At 37.6% G+C, this 24,640-nt stretch overlaps 1 protein-coding gene and 1 long non-coding RNA gene across 3 annotated transcripts; one reads left to right on the top strand and one right to left on the bottom strand.

Annotated features, from left to right (window-relative positions):
* The first annotated feature begins 726 nt into the window (after positions 1-726).
* LOC105446463 lies at positions 727-4,643 on the top strand. Its single transcript, XR_004062600.1, has 3 exons — positions 727-991; positions 2,562-2,665; positions 3,361-4,643. It is a non-coding gene; the product is annotated as an uncharacterized LOC105446463 (long non-coding RNA).
* A 6,564-nt stretch (positions 4,644-11,207) lies between these two features.
* On the bottom strand, positions 11,208-15,366 carry LOC592464 (leucine-rich repeat-containing protein 58). Of its 2 annotated transcripts, XM_030977636.1 has the most exons (4): positions 14,576-15,366; positions 13,051-13,457; positions 11,595-11,761; positions 11,208-11,521 (listed from the first exon to the last, which is right to left on the bottom strand). In XM_030977636.1, the coding sequence occupies exons 1-4, from the start codon at positions 15,058-15,060 to the stop codon at positions 11,477-11,479; spliced, it is 1,104 nt and encodes a 367-aa protein (XP_030833496.1). In that variant the 5' UTR covers positions 15,061-15,366; the 3' UTR covers positions 11,208-11,476. The 2 variants fall into 2 exon arrangements, with proteins under 2 accessions (XP_030833496.1, XP_030833495.1); XM_030977635.1 differs by having other exon boundaries at positions 11,208-11,761; positions 14,576-15,365.
* Positions 15,367-24,640: the final 9,274 nt, after the last annotated feature.

The raw sequence follows: 24,640 nt of genomic DNA on the forward strand, positions 1-24,640 counted from the left end.
ACATTCATAAACTTTAACTGTTCCCGAAAATTCCTGGTAACCATGGTTAAAAAACAGTTCAAAATCCCAATAACCATGGTTATTGGGAAAATAGGTCAGTCTCCATGGTTACCCCATAGGTTTACATGTTAAAAAATGGTCTGAGCGATCGAGGATACCGTACGTGTGCGAAGAATTGGTCGGTAATTTCAATACAATTGAATCTCGATCGATCTTACCGACAATTTTATCTTGCATTGTTGACATGAAGACGAAAATAAACTTCCAAAAACAACATCTGCTGATAGATCTTGATCTAAGTTCGTGCCAATATGCATTGCAAAAGTAAAAGAAGGGCCCGTTTAATGGAGCAGCGGCGAAGCATCGACCACGCGAAGCCGTTTTCAATTCATTTTAATGTATATATTAAAGAAAACTACTGTACATGGTGACATAGCGCGCTGGCCGAGCGGTTTGAGCTAGCGCTGACTTTAGTTACCTTTTGTACGCAAGAGATCGAATCCCATCTTCGACAAAAGTTTTTTTTTTTTTCCTCTTTTTTTCGGCATATAAAAGTATTAATGACTGCTTTAATATTCGAGAAATAGTTGTTTTTATACGCTCTCGGGAAGGTTACAATTGGGCTATTCCCCTCAGCACGCCTCGGGTAATAGCACAATTCTAACCTTCCCTTGAGCGTATAAAAACAACTATTTCTCTCAAAGCAGTCATTAATACTATACTATTACAATAAGTTTGAAGTAGGATATAAGCAGATTCAGTTTTAGTTCAATGAGTAGTTGATAATTTCATTTACATTATATTGACCGTAACAACAATAATGTTTTCATGATTTTTTCTTTAAATTTCTTTTACTGTATAATGTTTCATTATCTTTTCTTTACATGATCCTTGATCTATTTTTTTTAGATGGAAAGGCAGGACAAAAACCTGGTGTGAAAGTTAAATGAGGACACAAGGTGGATTGTCCAATTTTGATCTGCAATTTCAGGTAAAGACTTGATTTGTAATTTATATCAGTCTATAACGATTCAGAAAGTTTAAAGTTTGTTATCATGAAACAAGAGCATCTATAAATAATTTATTCGGAAAAGAGAGAACAAAGTTTGTTCTTCCGCGAACTAAAAACCAACATCTATACAGTCATATATCTTTTAAAGTGAAATTAATTAATTAAAGGTTAAGGCTGCATTACACTATCAAAAGGTTGAGGAAAATGTACCCAACATCGGGAAAATGATGAACATATTATATATGTTTGTTGGTTAAAATATCCCCCAATATTGAATACTTTTCTATCAACATCAGGGCACATTAATTTCACCCAATATTCTGTAAAATTTTACCAGAGACGGCGTCTCTGGGGGGGGGGGGGGGAGGGGGCATAGTGCTATCACCTTTTCAAGTACCCCAAAGTGCCCTTTTTCATATCTGATAGTGCCACTATATCCATTATCTGATAGGTGCCCCGTTTACTTTCACACGTGCCACTTGTTTGTGATAAGTGCATTTCCCCCTTCTAATAAGTGTCCCTTTTCTCTTCGGATAAGCTGTCCTTATACTTTATAAGTGCCCTTTTTCCTATTGATCACCCTTTCACCTGATCAGTGCCCCTTTCAAATATGTTAAAGGTAATACAAAGTTTTGGTATGGGGTCATGAATCTGGTTCAAATGAACATATTGGAAGCATATACGATCCTACAATATTCAGTGATCGTTGTCGCGGTCGAAATCGACTCTAAAGTTATGAAATTGTAAATAATCAACATTTTATGTTGAATAGCTCCCTCTCAAGGTGAATATATTAATTAAGCTATAAAACAATGTTTATTGACTAAAATTGACTGATTAGCTATTCTTGTTCGGAAATTATATACCACAACTACATACTCTGAGATTTTCATGGTCGCAGCTACCATTGGACGGCCGTAGGAGCTATTTGAAATTTATCAAAATTTACCGGGAGCACCGGTAAATCTTTATATTCAATTTTTCTCGAAAGCAGAAGTGTTTTAGGGGCTAACATTTCTGGTGTTTTTAATACATCCACAGGGGCATCCAAATATATTAAAATTGTAAAGAATCACTATCCACCCATTTTTCAAAATTTCCCAAAACTTTGTAATACCTTTAAGTTCATCTTGTTACTTTAGAAAAGTGTTCCTTTCCCTCTAATATAATTGCCCTTTGATATTAAAATGCTCCCTTTTACCTATCCCCTTATTTCCACCGTCGCTTTATACAAAGTGTTCCCTCGGAATCGGAGCAGCGTTCACAGGTACCCCCCCCCCCCCCCCCCCCTATTTGTACCACCTCAATGAAAGGCGGTAAAGCCGGGCGGGGGAGAGGGATGGGGTACAATGCCACACATTTCATAAGATTGAACCTATCAATAGTTCCTTCCTTATTAAAGGTATTTGCTGAAATCACACTATGAAAATAAGTTTTGAAGAAGATACTGTATAAGCCATTCCAATGTTACATAATTATTTTCTTAACGACAATAAAAAGGATGATATTTATCCATGGACATTCCTATGTTCTTGATACCACTGTATAGCAAAGAGAAAATTGGCAAAGCTCTACCAGGAACAAGTTCCAAAAATACAAACAACGCTAAGGAATTTATCATTCAGTTTTCAAAAGAAGTTTATACACAATTAGGTAAGTTGAATTCTGAAGTTTATTAGACATTGCTAATTAAACAAACTATCCTTTTAATAGGTGCTTGTGGAAAATAGAAGTTGTCATTCCACTCTTTTTTTAAATCTTAGGATTAGTGGTACTATTTCAGTTATATATTGTTTTGGCTGTACAAGCGTCTCTGGCAACACGAAAATATCACAAGAAGACTCCATTTGAATATTCAACAAAATAACAGACAATTAAACGATAAAATAATGTTATAATCGCAATGAGTAGTCAAACTCCTAGTTCCATAACATAATTACTTCAACGCAAAGTCCTGTCACACAGTCGTAGCCTGCGCAGTTCCAGAGATAAATTATTGTTCCAGATTCCCCATGGCAAAATTAAACTATAACTCTTGGGGACCGTGCTTTTGTTATTGCTGCCCCCAAACTATGGAATATAGCTTGCCAATAGAAAATACGAAACTCTCCATCTCTCAATGTCTTCAAATCCAAATTAAATTTTGTTCAACAGAGAGATTCTAGTGTAGAATTGAGTAAAAAAGGAGCTCTGAACCAGCGCAGCTGAATATATACTTTGTATAAAAGCTGCGCTATATTAATGTATTATTATTGTTATTATTATTATTATTATCATTATGAACACCCTTCAATTTTATGTTAATATTTAGGTCATTCTCTGCTCTTGTTTCCATTCCTCTTATATAGGCCGACGTTTGATCGTTGTATTGACACACAAGGACACCTTGCAGAAAGAGGAAAACATAAAAGACTGGCTTGTCAGCGACTGTGAAATACCTCGAGATAATATATGGACCTTTGAAAACTACACACATAAAGATCATGACGAAAGTATTGACAAGACTGTTGATCTCTTGAGCTTTATTTTGAAGTGTGTGAAATTGTCGGAGCAAAACATCGAATTCAGACGTAAGAACGAAACCGAAAAGAAGGATGGGTCTACGTGTCTAATATCGTAGGTGACAAGAACATTTATATTTTAAACTGTATGTTTCTTTAACTGATAAAAGAGACGGTACTACATTTGCATAGTAATTCCGGAGGGTTCGATATTAGAAAAAAAAATGGAAGTATTCAAAGATTTTGTAAACCTTCCTATTGATTGTATTAAAGGGCAACTCAACCTTCATAGGTTTATTTGTATGAAAGCAGAAAAGGGAGAGAAACAGATTGGTTAAAGTGTGAATTAAATAGAACCCATAATAAGAAAGTTTCTGATGCTTCAGATATACGATTACTAAATCTGTGCGAATCTCAAGTTGGCAGTTTGGACAATGGATTGTGAGATGGTCGTGGACAACTCTCCCGATTGTCGTGTACAAACAATATATTACTTAAATTCCTGTTTTTCTCCTATGTAGCTTCTCCATTGGGTATTAGCCAAAACATAGTAGTAATGGGCTAATGGCATATACCTTTCCGGGTCATACATTTTGACAAATTGACATTTTAGCCATTTTGTGTATTGGAATCAGTGGGAAAGTTGTCCAGGACTACATTACAATAACATTACAGATTCACCAAATTTGAAGTTCCCATACAAATAGTTATTACAACTTAAACACAAATCACAACTTTCTCATTAATTTTTGTGTATGATTTCATTCGATCTTTCACCAGACTCTGATTTCTCTGCTTCTATAGAGTTGTTGGCTATTCAGGTTAGATTACCTTTTAATGTAACTGTACTATAGCTTTAAGTAGACAATAAATCAGAGAAAGACTACTTTCGATAATCATAATGTTCGTAATTCAATGAGACTTGGTAATGTATCATTATGTATGAGACTGTGAAATAACAAAATGCCTCGGTCAAGCTCATTTTAAATCTCATTATCGACGTTGCAATGCATAAATTCATCAAAATAATTATTATGGAAAATACCTTTTTTTTTAAATATGCTTTGAATATGTTCATACTTTTACTTCGTTCACCTTACTGGTCATACGGTAATATAAACAGATGCCGCTTACATGTATTTTAATAATAAATGCTGGTAGGAATTTATTCTTTGAAATGCTAGAGCGCCGTATGGCAGCCGTGCTTAATCCAGGGTAATAATCGGGAGCGCCAGGAGGGTCAAGTCTGACTGACATGAGCGCTATACAAGAACCCACTATTGTTATTATTATTATATATAATTGCATATTAATATGTTATAATTTTTGCTTATACCCGAAACTGGAAGTAGAAGTTGGTCCTGCAAAACTGTATTGTTCCATCTTTCTGCGTCGTTTTGTTTCATAATCTTTATGTATAAAATATAGGTCATTAGAATATAAATTAAAACATATCGTGTAGACATAATAATTAATATCTGTAAAGTTGCTGTAATAAGCTCTGGTCTTGCCTCAATTTGAATACTGCTCCTCTGGTCAAACTAATACTAGGAACAAACAAATAAACTCAAGAAACTCAGAAAGCAAGCTGTGAGAATAAATTCAAATGAATGCTTCGAAAATTCATCACGTGAGTTATTTAGTACACTGAAACGGATTCCAATTGAATTTCGTTTTGAATTTCAACGCGCTACTATTTTGTCATCATCCTATTTACAAGAAAAATGTGTCAACGTAAGTGAGTATCATTCAGTATCATACGAAGCAGGCAAATGAATGTTCACTTCTGTGCCAAAGTATAAAACAAAATGTTTTAAACGCAGCCCCCTCATTTCTTCATAGCATGACATCAATTGGACAGATCACGAAACTTGCGTTCCCAATAGAAGAATGCCGAGAGGGTTATATTCAGTCTCAGTCATAATGGAATTATTTTTTCCTTTTCTTTTCATTATATATCAACGCATATCTCTTGTTTGAATCACACCATTGTCATTGATGTATGATGCGTTTTCAATACAACTGCATAATAGATGCAGTCCTGATTCATATCCATCCTTATTTTGATGGACTTTGCCGATTCATAGTTCTCATAATGTATAGGATGACAAAAAGCTTTTCAAATTGACTTTGCCGATTCTTAATTCTGATAATGTATTAGGATGACAAAAAGCTTTTCAAATCGAATAAATGGCATCACTCATTATCAGAACAAAAGATGTTCAAATAATATGCTTTAGTATTTATTCTAATTATGAGGCTATTTTCAAGAAGTATATAGACATTAATTTTATAAAAATTAACGATTACATTTCACCTGATTTGATTAAAGATTACTGTCTTTACCATCATGTCATACGATATTACAATTATGCACCAGTATTTTATTGAAAAAGTCCACATTTATTACGAGGAAACCAAATATTGTGTTTAGATGTACATAGTACCATGCATGTACTACTTTTCTTCTGTGGTTAGTTCTAACTCACTTGTAACTCACTTGATCCAGGATTATTCAGTCTTTGGACTGTTGTTCATATCCATAGTTTCCTTTGGTTGCCTTGGGGTTCTCATAATATTTATCTGGGTCATCTTTCCACCAGACAGTTCTCAAGTCCAGATTTGAAGCGATTGATAGTTGTACTCTCTACAACATTGCTTTATGAGCTTCTGTTAATATGATGAGTTTATATGCATGATTGTAATTTGTTATAGCAATTTCTTGTTACCAACCTAGACCACTACTGGTGGTGAAAATGTGCTACCCTGTATAAATATCAGAAATAAATAAATGAATAAATAACAAAATCATGAAAAATCTACGACCCCCCCCCCCCCCCCCATTATTGGGAATTAATCGCAAAATTCTGTTTGGAGGGGAGAGTCATGTAGGACCAAATTGGAAATTCAGATTTATAATTGAGCCCGGGGGGGGGGGGGGGGCCTCAATTTTGTTCAGGGAGGAATCGTCCCCCCCCCCCCCCCCCCCCGGAATTTTTAAAAAATGCGCACAAAAATGTACAGCACATACTGACTAAAGACTGCGACACAATATTAGACTCTGGAGGGCCCAAGAGTTCAGCGTTTAGACTAATAAAAATGTAGAAATCTTCTCGCTCGCGCGCTACGTCCCATTGCATAATATCCTTCAAAATGTACAAGTATATATTGTAGAAAATCTGTATACCGTTGGTGTCACGAAAGCCAGAGCCAGAGTTTGGTGTTGGGGGGGGGGGGGGGATACATGTAATTGATCGACGTCCTGGGGAGGGGTCTAAAAATGTTCAACCAATCTTGGATTTTTTTCCCACCAATATTTCAGCTTTTATAGCATCATACAACTGCACTTAAATAACTTGTACAAATCTGACAGGTGACAGGTATTAAAATTGGCCTAAATGATCAGACGGTGATAATTGTTTCCCATTTCCCATAAGAACAAAACCGATCGCATTCAATTTCCAAAGTCAATTTCAGTAGGATGCACATTCTTTGTTTACCCAACAAAGCACCAAGGCCATATCGTGTCCAATACACATGACGCTGAGCAACGATTTACAAGGACGCCCTCATATCAAATGAAAGCTATAAGTTATATTTTACAATGTTCTTTCTGGTTGCAGCCATGAAAGTGGATCGACACAGCCGGCGACACAGCTAGGAATGTACTGAGCAATAAGGTGAAGAGAGAGTGAAGTGGGGGGGGGGGGGGGGGTGGATATAGAGATATTGAAGTTCAATGGGTGTGTGTGAGAAGAGAGCATGGTCCATGGAGTGTGAGAGAGAGAGAGAGAGAGAGAGAGAGAGGGGGTGCATGGGGGGGGGGGGGGGTGGTGGAAGAGATATGGGCCAGGTCGGCCCCCCTTTTCAGCAAAAGTCCGGTGTGTAAAGTCGATGCGGGCACATTTTTTTTTTGTGCCGAAAATTTGGTCGACCGATATTTCATTCAGGTCCTGAAATGAATTTTTTGTCACAAAATAGTCTATTAGGCTAATTAGCCTATACCTACGGTCAGGCGCGTACTCGGGGGGGGGGGGGGGGGGGGGGGGGTGTAAGGTCACCTTTTTTTGGTCACCCTTAATTTTTTATTAACAACAAATTTGAGGGCGGGGGTTTCCTCCAAAACACACACGTACAAAAAAATTGAGGGGGGGGGGTTCCACACCGAACCCCCCCCCCCCCCCCCCCCCCCCCCCCCCCCGAGTACGCGCCTGACCGTAGGTATAGGCTAATTAGCCTAATAGACTATTTTGTGACAAAAAATTCATTTCAGGAGTTGTCAAATAAAACCAAACGCTAAGACCAAATAATTAAAAAAGAAACATGTTTAGTGTCCTGCCTTTTTGAAAAATAGGGAGGATGCCCTTTAAAAAAAAAAAATCAAAAATAGATCGTTTTAGCAGTGTTTTTCATGTTTGTTTTTTCTTAAACAAAAAAAGGGCCTCCTCCTTCCTATGTTTCAAAGAGGCAGGACGCTAAACATGTTTTTTTAATTTTTGTATAACAAATTTAAAAAGAAAAAGAAAAAAAGAAGCGGGCAGGGACACAAAACATAAATATTTTTTTTACATGGCCTATTGACAATACTCAAGTTCTCTCTCATTTATCTCCCTCCCTCGCTCTTTCTCTCAATGTTATTGCCAATATGTAAACAACACACAAACACACACAAAAATGATGTGTCATGCATCGCCCCAGCTAGATGAAGGTCACTCAAAGTCATACACAGTTGCACACGTGATTCACCCATGCATGTATAACACAACATGAAGGAGATTCTTGCTGTTGTGGCTTCTTGATCTTAATTCCTTGAATTCCCTACTCGATCTATCTTCAACTAAAAAAGAACACACTTTGAATCATTTACACAACCGCTCTCTATCTCGACTTTTTGTCAACCTTTTTTTAAAGTCATGAAAACCCTTTCATACATTTTGCTTTAAAAAAAACAACTAAATTTCTGCCTGGGCACCCCAGTTGAAAAACGCTGCTCAATCTCGATGAGTCTTCTCCTTATAGTTCTAGCATAAATTCTTCCATTATCACGTGCCCGACTAGGCGACTACCACATTTCCTGTTTTCTGCTACTGCAGGTTCAAGTGTTCTCAGGAATATCCTTTTCATTTAATAACTAGTATATCAATAAAATGTAGACTGCATGATATAAATGTACAACATTTCATAGTAAATACAAGATGGCGTTTGCCCAAATGTTGGTAGTTTTGAAAATTTGGAAAAGTGGACAATAAATAGGCCTACACACACACACATACTTATCACGAATAAGGTGCATAGTTTGTTTGTATCATATAGTCTGTTTATTGATATATTTCTAATCTGTCAAAAAATTCTTTTAAAATAATGATTGAAAGGCTCATCCTCCCATTTACAAAATATGGGATGCAATAAAACCGACATATCTGCATGGGAAAGACCCGTTGTGTATTCTGCTGTCAAAACAGTTGAGTTAAATCATTCTCATGACTCTTTTTCTAGGCCAGCATCTTATCTTTATTGTCACCAATTTCAATTAACTATTTGCAACTGTAAAATATACTCCAGGTGTTTCAATATATAATCTATACCTAAACTCGACTAGCCTAGATTCTATAGGCTACTCTAGAAATAGTTTGATAGTATTACTGTCACATGAATTAAATATGCATATTAAATATCATGAGAGCTTCTATAAAGTCATGAAAAACAATATTTGAAATGCCATTGTTATAAAACAGGAAGAAGATTGTCAAACTTAAGGCAGCACACTCATGCGAAACGAGAGAAGAAAAAAGAAATAATTCTTAGTAATTAAGTAAAATTAGAGTGGGTAATAGTCAATAACATAAAGCTGTGAATAATATATTCACATACTAGATGTGTTTGGTTCCATGGACATAAGCATTATATACACATAAGCCAAGCTGTATTACCTACGCATGCATTGTACTGTCTACCTTTCGTGCTCTCTCTCTCTCTCTCTCTATCAGGAATGTAAACAATATATCTGATGTGTCATTGCTTACACAGAAACACACTTAGAGGACTAAAATTAAGTCTTAAGGGCAGGCCAAGTTCATCATTCAGGAGCTTTAAGATGCCATAATTATAATCACATGGTTACACATAATAATAATAATAATAATAGCTAGTTCTTATATAGCGCTTTCCAAATAACCTAAAAACTTTCATTTTGAGAGGAGCATTGTGACACGTTGCAGTGAGAAGGTGCACAGGACAATGTTGTGTGTAATCTACGAATGTCAGCATTCAACAATGAAGGCAATACTCTGAAAATGAAAATCATTTGGGGCAAACTCCTAAAAGTGGAGACATCTGCAAAGTATGAAAACATGGGACATGTATGTGTCTGCCTGGGTAGAAACTCTAATTCAATCTAACACTGACTGTATACTACATGGATGTCATACTTGTACATGTACCTGTAATCCTGTACCTGTATGTATTTCAATATTATCAAAACAAACCTACAAACATGGACAAGCAAGGACATATGTCACTATTACATGAATCACACATACATTACATATTTTTAGTTTTTAAGAAACAACTTTGAAAAACTACATGTAGAAGGCACTCAATGTATTTAGTTTTCTTACTAAGAAAGTATTATTTCAAAATGTTATAAAATTATATAAAAATATGGGGTTACAAAACCTATAAACGATGCCATTGTACAGACACACTTAATTTGTTCCAATGTACATGTGGCTAGTGTAAATTTCTTCTGTACAATCCATTTTTATTGGGGGAAAAGGCACATCATATAATCATATATCACTACATTTTGTATTTTCCTTGTTCACAGAATCAGGATATAAAAATATAGAGTACATGAATTTGTATAAAACCTTCAATATTCTCAAATTTCAGTATGAACAATTTCAGTATGAACTAGTAATAACCAGAGCTCATATTCATAAAACCTTTCAAAGCCTAGTTGTCAAGTAACTAAGTGGTAGTTACCTACATGTATGTACTAATACATGTAGTTGACAACTAGCTTTAATGGTAAGGTACTATAAACATAGTCTTGCCGAAAGGCATGTTATAACAGTGCTTGTACATGTAGACATAATCATTTCCTTTGAAAATCCTCTTCTTACACCTTTAATTTGGCATACTATTTGGCACGTTGTCAATTCACAAAAAATAGTTTGCTTCGGTAAAGGGAGTAAAGACGTGCATTTTATCCCATATTTCATTTTGAGATTCATGTTTGTCACTACTATCTAGTCCTGCAAAATCCATGAACCGTTTTGGGACCTCATGTACCCATGCCCAGGATCTAGCCAAGTAGAACTTTCTTGAGTTTGTTACGTGGAACCTGGACCTCACCGTCACGTGCCCAAGCCCAGGATCTAGCCAAGTAGAACTTTCTTGAGTTTGTTACGTGGAACCTGGACCTCACCGTCACATGCCCAAGCCCAGGATCTAGCCAAGTAGAACTTTCTTGAGTTTGTTACGTGGAACCTGGACCTCACCGTCACGTGCCCAAGCCCAGGATCTAGCCAAGTAGAACTTTCTTGAGTTTGTTACGTGGAACCTGGACCTCACCGTCACATGCCCAAGCCCAGGATCTAGCCAAGTAGAACTTTCTTGAGTTTGTTACGTGGAACCTGGACCTCACCGTCACATGCCCAAGCCCAGGATCTAGCCAAGTAGAACTTTCTTGAGTTTGTTACGTGGAACCTGGACCTCACCGTCACGTGCCCAAGCCCAGGATCTAGCCAAGTAGAACTTTCTTGAGTTTGTTACGTGGAACCTGGACCTCACCGTCACATGCCCAAGCCCAGGATCTAGCCAAGTAGAACTTTCTTGAGTTTGTTACGTGGAACCTGGACCTCACCGTCACGTGCCCAAGCCCAGGATCTAGCCAAGTAGAACTTTCTTGAGTTTGTTACGTGGAACCTGGACCTCACCGTCACATGCCCAAGCCCAGGATCTAGCCAAGTAGAACTTTCTTGAGTTTGTTACGTGGAACCTGGACCTCACCGTCACATGCCCAAGCCCAGGATCTAGCCAAGTAGAACTTTCTTGAGTTTGTTACGTGGAACCTGGACCTCATCCTCTGAGTCAGCGTCTTCACTGCTGCTACATGACTCTGAGCTGCTCCTACGACTAGCAGGCGAGCACTCCGGTGAGCATAGGTACTGCATTAGAGGAAGACGATACTTGCCACAGAAATCCACAAACTTGACGTGCTGGACGCGGGCATTGAAATAGACACCTGAAAAACACAAGAAAATTATGCTTTTGTAAAGCTAATATGGATAGATAGTACATGGGTTTCTCCAGAATAGAATATTTTTTCAATCAAAAACCACACAATTCAAACCATGAGAACTTGTAAAAGAATGCATTGTATCCCACTTCCATTTAATGAATGTACATTTTCTTATGATAACAAATTCCCAGACTTGCCTATTAAAATATATGACAGAAATGACCAAAAAATATGTAGCATTTAAAATATCTTTACATGTCATGAAGTCATGTGAATGGTGTGATGATGGTATTATTTGTATCATTTGTACATGCAGAACTTTCTTTACACTTTGACTATTTAAATATATCTATTCTTATACCAAAGTTAAAGGAGAGTACCAAAGTAAAGGGAGAGTACCAAAATTAATGATAATACTGACTACCAAGTATTAACTTGTATGTACATCTACATGTAAATCTTGCATCACAATTTACTTGAACTTTGACTTCCGTAACTCATATTGTTATTTTGCTGCGTCACTATTTAGAATATGATTAAAAAGCGGTCGGTACAGATCAGGACAGGTACTAGGTAAACAATGTTTTATGCCACATAACTTCACCTTGGGCTTACGGTAGCTATCTACGTGTGCCCAAAGTAGGCTGAATAAATATTTATAATCATCATCAAGGATGAATGCAAGATGTTTGCTCAATAAACCAAGTTCATACTGTATGTCGGGTTCAGGTTCATTGTTTCAAATATTAATCAGTAACTTGACTGATGACATGTGAACTGTACATGTACATGTACATGTAAGACAAAACTTCAGAAGACAGAATTTCAGAATACATGTACATGTACATGCACATGTACAGGTTTTGTATGTATGTGTTCTGTTATCAGACAGACATTAATACCCAGCTGAAAATGATCCTGAAGTCTCTTCACAACAGTTACATGTACTTCATGAATGTTGCCATAATGAAAGTCTCAATTCAGTATTTAATCTTTTGAAAATGTGGATCATCAAATCCTTGTGGAAATAAGATCTTCATCTCTTACTTGTATAACGACATACATGTACACCCCTTTTTTGTTTGTTACTTTTACAAAGGAATTTAAACCAAAAAAAAAAGGGGGGAGGGGGGGGGGGAGGCACTTTAAAGCACGGAGCATACCGGTATATAATATTGTCATTCTTTCCACCAAGGCAGGCATACAAGTTGGGTACAATTGTAAGGCTACATGTACATAATTTGTGTACGTTCTCTCTTACACTAAAATAAAGCTATGATGCTGAAACCTACCATAGCATTTTGGATTCAGACAATGCCTAGCAGAATCCAAGTACAACATCACCTCTCCAGGCAGGTCCTCTTTGGTGTAATGAACTTGGTTGTTCTTCACACAGCGTGCTGCTAACTCCAGCAGGGTAGGTGGGTTCCATGTCAGATCACGAACAAAGCGAACAACCAGTGGGTTACCCCTCAAGCTGAGCTCACACAGCTCCGTGAGTGTGATGATCTCTGGGGGAAGGATTGTCAGGTGATTGTTATGAAGACTCAAGGATCGTAGCTGCTTGAGTTGGACCAGTTCAGCTGGGAGAGATGCAAGACGGTTGTCACAGAGCACCAGGGAGAGTAGTTTTTGAAGGTTACCAACATTTGGTGGAAGAGTGACAAGATGGTTACCACCCAGATACAGATGCTCTAATCTGTCAATAAAACCACACAAATTATACATGTATCATTCCTGTGCATGATTTCTTCTTCTTCTTCTTCTTATGGATAATCTGCCTCCTTCAATAATGAAGATTCTCGCAGATGTACATGTACACTGGGGTGCAGGTGGACCAGTCCATGCTGCATAATCTACTACATGTACAAGTACATTTTCCACAATTTAACAAATTTAAAAGCCTTATTCTTCATAACTCTGAAGAAAACAGCAGTTTTGTCCACAATATTGGAATTAAAAAAATGTACTTCTACTTCTACTTCTACGACGATACTCAGCTGGATCCATAAGTCAGAATGTAGTGCTGATCTAGACATAGCACGAAGAAAATATCCCGTTTATCCATGTACAATGAGTTTACGAGCCCTGCATAGTGACATACTGTAGAGTAGGATTTTAACTAAAGAACAGTACAAACTTTACATGAACTATGTATAGGGATTTCCCTTTACCAAACTCTCCAGATAATCAACAAATTCTCTCGATTTAAAACCCAACTGCAGCAGCTGGGGAAATCTCACATTTAAGCACCAATACTCGATACGACAATAGTAACACATGTACATGCAAGAAGGTTTCTCGGATAACAAAAGAAATGACATGACATCCAAGTCCATTGTTTTCAAAATTGCAAAAGGGAGTAGGTCTAGAGGTTTAGAGTAGAAATAGATGTACATGTTAATACTCGGCGGGCTTCAGAACAAAGTATTCATCAACATTATGATGCATTTGTGCAGTCGATCATGAAGAGAAAACTTCAATATTTTTATCTCGACTTGGAAATGCAAACCTGGCTTGATTTTGAAGCAAAAACTAGCCATGCAGAGCTCCAGAGTCAATTCATTAATTGCTTTACGTAAATTCATTCCCATGGATTTTGTTTCTTGTTTCAGCAGATCTGCTGGAGCAGGAGTGTGAGCCGAGATTGGGCGAATTATGGAGTGGATTTTGTCAATTTCACAATCTGGGTCTGGTTTAGTCTAGATAGTAGAGTATGTATGATAGACTCTACTTTAGTTTAGTCTAGATCTAGATAAACTACATCTCGTAAAACTGAACTTCCTAATAATGCTATAATAAAGTTCTTGAGCTTACCTAACTAGCTTTTCAATTTCTGGTGGAATATCTCTCATTCGGTTACCGCCCATGTGAAGGACCCGTAACGAAGATATTTCAGTCAACTGCACTGGGAAGTTTAGAAACAAATTGCCACTAAAATTGAGAGTTTGTAATGCTGGACATGATCCAAAGTCTTTGGGCAAAGAGTCACCGTTCAAATGATTGTTTTTGCATGTGAGGATTCGCAAATGTTTTAATTGTAACAACTCGTCTGGCAGTTTTACAATTCTGTTCGTGCTCAAGTCCAGCTCGATTATGTTCACAAAATTATTTATGCTTGCAGGAATAGTGGCTATATTATTCCTACTGACGTCGATGATTGCTAGCCTCTCCTTGTGCTCAATTATGTCGTCAAATGGGAAAACATCAATGCCTTGTCGGGAATACATGGCTACTCTAGGATCGTTGTTCGACTCTGTTTCCGACATGCCAGACCGCTTCGAACGAAGCGTTCTTCGCATTCCTCGCCTCGCCCGTCTCTCGGCTCAGTTTTGCAGCGTCACTGTAGCTTACTAGCTAACGGCGCGACCTCAGCTCCGTTCTCGTCCTAACTTGACGCTTTGCCAGCTCTCGAGTGAAAATCCATTGTCAAAATGTGTGCAGAAAGTCGACTAACAAATTAAAGAGAGGTAAAATGTAGTTTGATCGACGACAGTCTGATCTCTGATCTAAGCTGGCACTTACAGGAAAGGAGATTCCGACATTGAAACTCACAAAGACACCGATGGCAATTTCAGTCTGATATAATTACGATTACTTAGTCTTAGGTTCATACTACTGTATACTATTCGTATACTATTATCTCCTTTATGTTATTAAATAATTAATTTCTTGAATTGAAAATATTTCTAGATTGCAATTGAATAACAGTACAGCGTATTTTGGGAGATAAATGTGTGTTCCAGGTTTTTGAAATGAAGTATGTTGCGTTACGTTCAAACTTGTACATGAACGAACGTATCGAACTTAGACCACAACGTTCACGAAATCACTCGGTAGAAGCGTGATCACGTAGCCATGACGTCATGAACGATGAATAAAGTAGGTCACAAGTCAGTGTCAGGCAGGCGCGGATCCAGGATTTCTTAGGGGAGGGGGCCCAACTTTTTTTTTTTTTTGCTCTCGAAAATTTGAAAATCGCGCCGGCCGAAAAGTCGCTCAGGGGGGGGGGGGGGGGGGGGGGGGGGGGGGGGGGGGGGGGTTAGTGAGCACAATTTTTTTTTTTGGTCCTTGAAAATTTTAAAATTTGCACCCCCCCCCCCCCCTTGAGCGCCAGGGGGGGGGGTCCCCAAAAAAGGTAAAAATCGCGTGATTTTGCATGATTTTTTTCTCAAGGGACCCTGGATCCGCCACTGGTGTCAGGAGTAGTATAGAGAACAGCAACAACGTTGATTTGCAGTTTGCACCGTGAATAGGTCATTTTCGTAATGACTTTGTAATCAAAATATTTGCCTCGTTACAAATTAGTTTATTAACCCGTTACGAATATTGGTATTTCCAAAGTCAGAATCAGGGAGGGAGGGGGGGGGGGTACAGAATGCGTATTGCATGATGTACGCGTTGTTATAGAATATAGGCACTGGTTATATAGCTATAGGTAGGACACTCCATTATGTAGGCTATTCCTTCGCTTACAGTTATTATTTTTTTTTTAAATCAAAAATGCCCTTTCACATAATTAAGTGCCAATTTTTCTGTGGAATAGGTGCACGGTACTACATTTTTATAGGTGCCCCTTACCCATCGAACGAGTGCCCCCTTTGATCTAATTGCTTCTACTCAAATCTAAGGTGAGCCTCACTTTGACAAGTGCCCCTTTTCCTTGTTATAACCGCCCCTTCCCCTATTAAGTGCCACTTCTCACCTTTAATAAGCGCCCCTTTTATTTTTACATGAGCCCCTATGTTTCCTTTGAAAAAAAAAACACCCATCCCCTTCTGATAAGAGCCCGGCTTTTCCTTTTTGATAAGAGCCCATAAATGCACCTTTACACATCTGATGAATGTGCCTACGAAAGTCTGATAGTTAGTGCCCCTTTTCCATTCTAATAAGTGCCTTTTCATCTCTGATGAGTGCCCCTTTTCAGCCTAATATATAGGTGCGAGATGGAGTGCCCCATTTTCACCTCTATGAATTGCCCTTTTTTGTTTTCTCTAAATGACACGTGCTCCTTTTTTCTTCTTCTAATAAGTGTCATCTTTTCCCATTTGATAAGTGACCCACTTTCCTTTCATCATAATGTGCCCCTAATTTGAAGCGACTAAGAGCAAACTTTCCTGTGATTTCCACAAATCTCGATCTCTCGCATTTAAGTAGATTCATATTCAGATTGTGTTGTCATTTGGTCCTAAATAGTTGATATAACTACAGTGTATGTTTCAAACTTTCTATTTAAAGGTCTTTTAAGTTTTCATGATTTATGCTTCAGGATTTGTTTTTCTCTCCTGAATTAGACTTTTATTATAAGATGTAATTTTTCGCACTGCGACCTCAGAAATCTTATTCTTGTAATATTCAGACCATCCCACCCAACTGCAAAGTATAATGCTTAAGCATCCGTGTATCTTGAGCCATGTAAATAGAGAAACAACTATACTGAAATCATACCTGATAGTGATGACAATGTAGGGTAGGATCATCATTAATGTCTGGACATTGTATATTTTCGCTTTTAGGTTTCCCTTTGTAATAATAATAATAGCTCGTTCTTATATAGCGCTTTTCAGGACCGGAGGCCCTCTCAAAGCGCTTTACAGATAAGTATATTATTACCCCGGTCATTGGATTCAGGCTTACCCGCACACAATGTATGCACATTCTCCACTCCCTGGGGAGCATTCCAGCCAAGTGTCATTTTTACAAGCGCACACTTGCTAATCGAACCACATTAGCTTTCGCATCCTACCGGGTACCCATTTAACACCTGGGTGGAGAGTGGCAAATGTAGATCAATGTCTTGCCAAAGGACAATAGTGCTGCGGCGGGACTTGAACCACGGACCTTGTGATCCACAGTCCGGTGACTTATCCACTCGTCCACAACACCTAGGTGCCCCCTTTCCCCTCTAGAAAGTGCCCTTTTTGTTGGTGCCCCCATGCACTTTGAAAGACGCTCCGCCGCTCCTGGCTACTGACCCCAACAAGGTCGCTTTTATTATAGTGAGACACAGAGACATACAACATGTATCACCGAATTTGACATTCATATCTCAAACGTTTTTGAGATTTTTGTTTTTTGAGAAAACATGATACCTCCAGCACCACCTTTGGTGGGATGAGGCATAACGTCGCAGGGACTCTAGGTCAGTATACCTATCGATATCATTCGTTTATCATGATATTAATTCGTGCACACGCACAAGCCCAGGACACAAGCAAGTAACTTCCTGAGGAAATGAGTCCAGAACGATATGAGAAACTTTTAAACTAGAGCTAATTCATACGAGTTCACTTTGCGTTCAACATAGGCTAAACGAGGCAAATAATGGCATGGTATAGAAAATCCGCATTAGGTGCATGGGACACATCAATCAGTGGCGAATCAAAATTATTGATTAACAGTGTGAGTGTGGGGGAGAGGAGAGGGGGGGGGGGCGTACACCGACTGTCGAATCTCATCGATTTAATTATTTTAATCATTCTTCTGAACAAAAAGAAAGGGAAAACAAATCTTTGTCAGATTTCTTTAATTATATTGAAAACATATCCACATTAGTTATACAAATATTAACAAATTTATTATTATTTATAAATTTATTATTAATATTATTATTATTATTACAAATAATAATAGAAGGGGGAACGAAAAAGAAAAGGAATATGAAAAAGAAAGAAAAGAAAAGAAAATTACAAAAATGCTTACTGTCCAAACTGGTTTTAACCCGTCATTTTCTTCTGGTTCCATCATGTATACCGTCCATCCATGAGTTCGCTACATGTTTTAGGTAATTCCCGATCGTTTGTTTGATCTGTACGACCTACAGGGCCATCAACCAAGGAGGTAGAATTCTAACTCCGTTCATCAACCCCTCAATGTGTGCTGCATGTAAAAACGTAAAAGGAGAAACCCAAATATTTCCAGGTTAACTTTCTCACTTTACTTTACTTTAATCCAGCGATGCTATAGGACTATGCATGTGTTCATCGATGGTAGATGTCTACTTCAGTGGTTATACATTAATCCTTGTCATTTCAAATTAAGTAAGTGGGAAAGGGGAAAAAAAGGGTGCAAACTGTCTTGCAATATCAGCTTATACAGCGTATCGAAGCTCATATATAGACAAGATCATGGTTGTCTAGTCAATTCTAAAAACAGTTTACAGAAGTTGTTTAGAACTATAAATGATACAACATATTAATGTTTTAAAACAGTTGCAGCTGATCAAATGCAAATTTGCCAATCTATTATTTATATTTTAATCATCTATCACATTTGTGCCGAGGTAAGAATTTCATAAAATATTATCCCAGGATGCAAAGTACATCTGCGCTTATAGACATCTTCGACACAAGTTATACCCCTCCCCCAGTGGCGGATCCAGAGGGGGGGCACAGGGGGCACGTGCCCCCCCCCCCCCCGGCCAAAACAAAAAGAAAAGGAGAAAAAGGAGGGGGAAAGAAAAAGGAGAGGAAAAAGAAAAAAAGGGAAGAGAGAAAGAAGAAGAAAAGAGGGAGGAAAGAAAAGGGGAGAGGAGAAAAAGGAGGGGAAAGGGAAAGAGAGAGGAGAGAAAAGGCGGAAAAGAAGAAAGAAGGAAAGACGGAGGAGAGAAAAGGGGGAAAAGGAGAATAATGAGAAGGGAAAAGAAAGAAAGGGGGATGATATTATAGGATTTCCCGGCCAAATTCGCGAGTTTGTCATCAGTCAAATTAATTTATCTTGCGTTCAAACTCGACGGTTTTAGTGCAGTCAGGTATATCTCGGGTTTATATTCCCTTTTCTAGTTTTCAAATCTATTGAATTTTCGTTAGAATCTACGTATGTTTCATTCAAATTAATGAACAATGTGCTTCTTTCGCTATTTGGTCATTCGATTTGGCGCAACACGATTTTCTGACAACGCGACGGTGTACTTCTAGCATTCTAATTCATTTGTAGCATTCAAATTAGCACTTTGTGCACTTAAATTGATGGTCAATATACATTTCTCGTTTATTACACACTTTTTATAGCTCATCCTTTTCTTTCAAAATTGTTTTTTCATGTGTATTTCATCATATTTCATTTTCTCGCATTTATACACTTATACTTATTAGATTTATCTGATATTCATCAGCATTTCAGTTTGATTGTTAAGAAGGAAAAAAAAAATTGCATCTACGGACATGATGGTTTCAGTATATTTGTAAATGTTCATGTAAGGAAGTTGTTTGTCTTATGTTTCAATATAAATTTATCATAATTTCATCATAATTTCATTATGGAAAAAGGGTACAATATTGTGACTGGGGTAGGGACTAGAGTCAACAATTTGAACATGATTCATTATTTAGCCATGTCTTTAGCCATCGATCTGCTGGCGGGCAAGTAAACTATGAAACTCTTTAAGAAAAACAGAGGGGTGTGCTGGGTATAAGAGACGATGTGAATTACTTTTGTAAAATTCCGAGTCTGTAGTAAAAAGGGGGCGATTGAGGGTACGGTACCCCAATCTTTTGCCGGGTATATGAACATGTCCGTGCAGAAATGCCGTATCCCTTGATTTTGCCCCTTCTTTACTTTATGTCTGACTACACCCATCTGCATTGTCCTGAAAATAAATAAATGGAATAACAGCTTAGACCCCAATGGCAAATCATGCATTTTAACTGCATTATTTAAAAACTGTAAAAGTTTGTTGCAATTCTTCCCCCTAACATTCCTAACTTGAATAAATTATTACGAATACGAATGACAGGTGTTAATTTGAATGATAAAAATTATGCTTCGACAAGTGAATGTTAATTTCAATGCTAGTTGAGCAGTTTCTAAATTGAATGACAGATCTATGAAACCCTTCGAACAAAATCCTAAATTAAATACAAAAACTGGAAAATTGAATGATAATTGGCATGACAAAGCCGTTCTGCGCTTACTTAAATGCAAAGTAAATGAATTCAAATGACAAACACGCGAATTTGGCCGGGAAATCCTATATAAGAAGGTGTTTTTTTACCGGGTAAGGGGCGGGGGGCATGCAATTTTAAGTAGAACATGACTAATACCAAAGATTTTATCTCCTTTATAACTTCTAACCTCAAGCTGTTACTTGATTTAAAAAGACGTTATCACGAAATGCTGTTTATGGTCTTCATTGTGTTAGTAGATGCCAGGAAAACATCACTTACGGGGGTCCAAAATAGCACCCCCCCCAAAAAAAAAAGTCGCCTCGCCGCTATGCAGCTCGGACCTTGCGGCTCATGGACGATGCTCCGAACCCCCCTTAAACTGTTACTTGATTTAAAAAGACGTTATCATGCACTGCTTTTTATGGTCTCCATTGTGTTAGTATATAGATGCCAGGAAAACATCACTTACGGGGGTTCAAAAAATCGCCTCGCCGCTACGCGGCTCGTGGACAATGCTCTGCATCGTCTTTGGGTCGACCCCCCTTAAACTGTTACTTAATTTAAAAAGACGTTATCATGCACTGCTTTTTATGGTCTCCATTGTGTTAGTATATAGATGCCAGGAAAACACACTTACGGGGGTTCAAAATAGCACCCCAAAAAATCGCCTCGCCGCTACGCGGCTCGTGGACAATGCTCTGCATCGTCTTTGGGTCGACCCCCTTAAACTGTTACTTGATTTAAAAAGACGTAATTATCATGTACTGCTTTTTATGGTCTCCATTGTGTCAGTAGATGCAAGGAAAACATCACTTACGGGGTTCAAAATAGCAAAAACAAAAAAATCGCCTCGCAGCTTCGCTGCTCGTGGACAATGCTCTACATCGTCTTTGGGTCACCGGGGGCCCCCCCCCCCCTTAGCAAAAAGCCAGATCCCATCATCCGCCACTGGATCCCTCTTCTTAATTGAGGGGGTAGGAGAGAGCAATTTTACGTCATATTACTCCAGGAATTTGTGCCTGAAAATGCACCTAATGTGGTTCTAAAATTGCAAATGCTTCCTACTCAAGGAGGGGTTCTGACCCCCTTCCAGACCCACCCCCGCTTGGTCGCTCCGCTGCCTCGCCGCTGACGCCTCGCTCCATCGTTTTTCATATATTTCACCCCATGCGATTTTGTGCCCCCCGGTAAGAAATTCCTGGATCCGCCACTCCCCCCATGCACTCTTTCAATAAAATTGATTGAATACTTCTTTCACCAACAAAGAGGAATACTGTGCCAAATGAAGAAATAAAGAGCTACTTAGCATGGTTGGATTTAAATCTAGAATTCAGTGATTTCTTTTTCTTATCACGTTTTCATTTGATTTAAAGGGGAAGTCCCAGGATATTAAGTTGGTTTCAATAAAAAAGAAAAATGAGAGAGAGAAAAAAAAAACATTAGTAAAAGTTTGAGCAATATCAAAACCTATCCCATAAAAAAGGGAAAGTTATGATATTTTTAAAGTAGTCATCAGTTAAACACAAATTGGCAACACTGACTTATTTTGCGAGGTTCTTTCGAATTTACTCTGTACAGAAAATGTCATGAACTTTCATTTTCTTCGTTATTGATGATGAATAGATTTGTTTCATACAGGGGGTGTATAAAACATATTTGCAATAATTATATTTAGGATGAATGTATGATTGACAAATTTTCTGGAATATAATTTATTTTAGTAAAGGGCAAATTGGAGACTGAGGAGTCAGAAGACCTCACAAGACTTGTCACAGAGTTGTCAATTTGTATTTGATTGATCGCGCCTTTAAATTTCATCAATGTCTTATTTGTAATTGCTTTTTGCTACAACTTTTACGGACTTGTTTCTCTCATGTTTCCTCATGATATTAATATCAGGGTGGATTTCCCCTTTAAGACCCCTAAAACCGAGGTATCTGGGGAAATTACCCCAGACCACAACTCTCAAAGGATAAGGAAGATTGTTCCTGCATCTACCCTAGGACCTGAGCCCTAGGACACACTGTACTCATGTCAAGAACTAGTTTGAGGTACCTGACTAAAAGCATTCTACCGGTATGTGAAAACTAGATTGATCTTCTATTGCGAACAGTCGAAAATGATGCCTTCACCATAGAGCAATTTTACAAACCAAAACAGAAGCAATTTTTAAAATTCAAGTTTGATCGTAATCCATTAACAGGTTCTCATTATATCATGATTAAAAGCTTTTTGTCTCGCCTGCGTAGCAAAAAGCGAGACATAGGCGACGGCGACGGCGTCAACATCAAAAACTTAACCTAAGGTTAAGTTTTTGAATTTTTGATATAATTTTTTAAGTATAAGTTCTTAGTCAATGAAACTTTGACTATAGGGTAATCAAGTATCCCCAATCATGTGAGTAGAATTTCAGATCACAAAGTCAAGGTCAAAGGTCATTTCAGGTCAACAGACTTGGACTATGTTGTAGCATCATCATCGAAAACTTAACCTAAGGTTAAGTTTTTGAATTTTTGATATAATTTTGAAAGTATAAGTTCTTAGTCAATGAAACTTGGACTATAGGGTTATCAAGTCTCCCCAATCATGTAAGTAGAATTTCAGGTCACTAAGTTAAGGTCAAAGGTCATTTAAGGTCAACAAACTTAGACTTTGTTGTGGCATCAACATCAAGATTTTCAAAATGCTTCTTCTTCGTTATTTTTCAACTGATTTTTATTCTGATTCTGATTCTGATTGTTTCATATGATAGGGCTAGGAGGGGGATTTAAAATTTTTACACAGAATCTTGAAATTCATTATCTATGCTAATTTATGCAAATTTATTCGAAATCACAAAAAAGGCTTCTTCTCCTTCATTTCTCGACCGATTTTGATTTGGTTTGCTCTGTATCGTAGAGCTAACTTTGGTACACTAAACTTCTACACAGAATTTTGAAATTGTTCTCCATTAATTAATTATGGTAATTTATGCAAATTTATTCCAAAAATAACAAAAATTGTTTCTTTTCCCTCATTTCTTGACCGATTTTGATTTGGTTTGCCTTATCTGGTAGAGCTAAATTTGGAACACTAAACTTCTACACAGAATTGTGAGATTTTGCTCCATTTATTATTTATGGTACTTTATGCAAATGAAATGAAATTATGTCCCTTCCAGGACATCAAATTTTTATTTTTTGACCAGTTCAAAAGTGTACCACATAAAATTTACGATATTTGTTGTTGCGAGATGTGGATGAGCGCTACGTCATTGACGTTCTGGTTTATCATATTGAATTGCGTTATGCAGGCGAGACCGCCGAGAGCGTTTCCCTTGTTTCATTTACATGTATGACCCTTTGATCTTTGACCTCATGAATCCTAAAATCTAATCAGTTCATTGGCTCTGCAAGATGGTACATGTCCTGAGTTTGGGGGTAATCCACCAATCGCTTCTTGAGATAAAGCGAGAACGAGAACAAGACATACGGACGGACAACCCGAATACATAAAATTTCACATATCCTCCTTCGGAGAACATACTACATGTATGTATGATCAAATCTCTATGATATTATACAGTTATTGACTGGCAGGGGGTGTAATATAACATTTTTTGTAAGAAAAGTACTTTTTTCCTTTTTTCCCCCAAAAAGAAATTTTTTGGGAAAAAAAGAAAATGTGGAAAAATAATTTCAAGGGAAAAAAAAAATTTATGGAAAAAAATATTGAAAAAATAAAATGACCCTCGGTAATGGTGTATAATGTGTGTAATTGGTGACATACAGTCCTCAAGAGGGCGACATGCATTGATTGAAAATATATTTATATAAAAAAATGCAACCAGGAAAATATAACAATTTGGATCCTCGCAATTGATATCACGTGACGAGCTCTGGACCAATCACATCTCGGTATCTGTCTAAGCTATCTAATATATACACTTATTGGTTATTTACAAACTAAAAGAAAATTATGGCTGGAAAACAATATCTCTGTTAAACCATTTATTTAC

Source organism: Strongylocentrotus purpuratus, unplaced genomic scaffold (genome assembly GCF_000002235.5).
Source record: "Strongylocentrotus purpuratus isolate Spur 01 unplaced genomic scaffold, Spur_5.0 spur5_scaffold_1, whole genome shotgun sequence".
NCBI lineage: Eukaryota > Metazoa > Echinodermata > Echinoidea > Camarodonta > Strongylocentrotidae > Strongylocentrotus > Strongylocentrotus purpuratus.

What these genes read in the sequence shown, in the direction of transcription:
- LOC592464 (XM_030977636.1), bottom strand. Translation starts at nt 15,060, where the DNA reads ATGCGAAGAACGCTTCGTTCGAAGCGGTCTGGCATGTCGGAAACAGAG. An exon ending in TCTGAATCCAAAATGCTATG is followed by an intron (nt 11,762 to 13,050) that starts GTAGGTTTCAGC and finishes TGTGTTTTTCAG; the next exon opens with GTGTCTATTTCAATGCCCGC. An exon ending in ACGCTGACTCAGAGGATGAG is followed by an intron (nt 11,522 to 11,594) that starts GTCCAGGTTCCA and finishes TGTGACGGTGAG; the next exon opens with GTCCAGGTTCCACGTAACAA.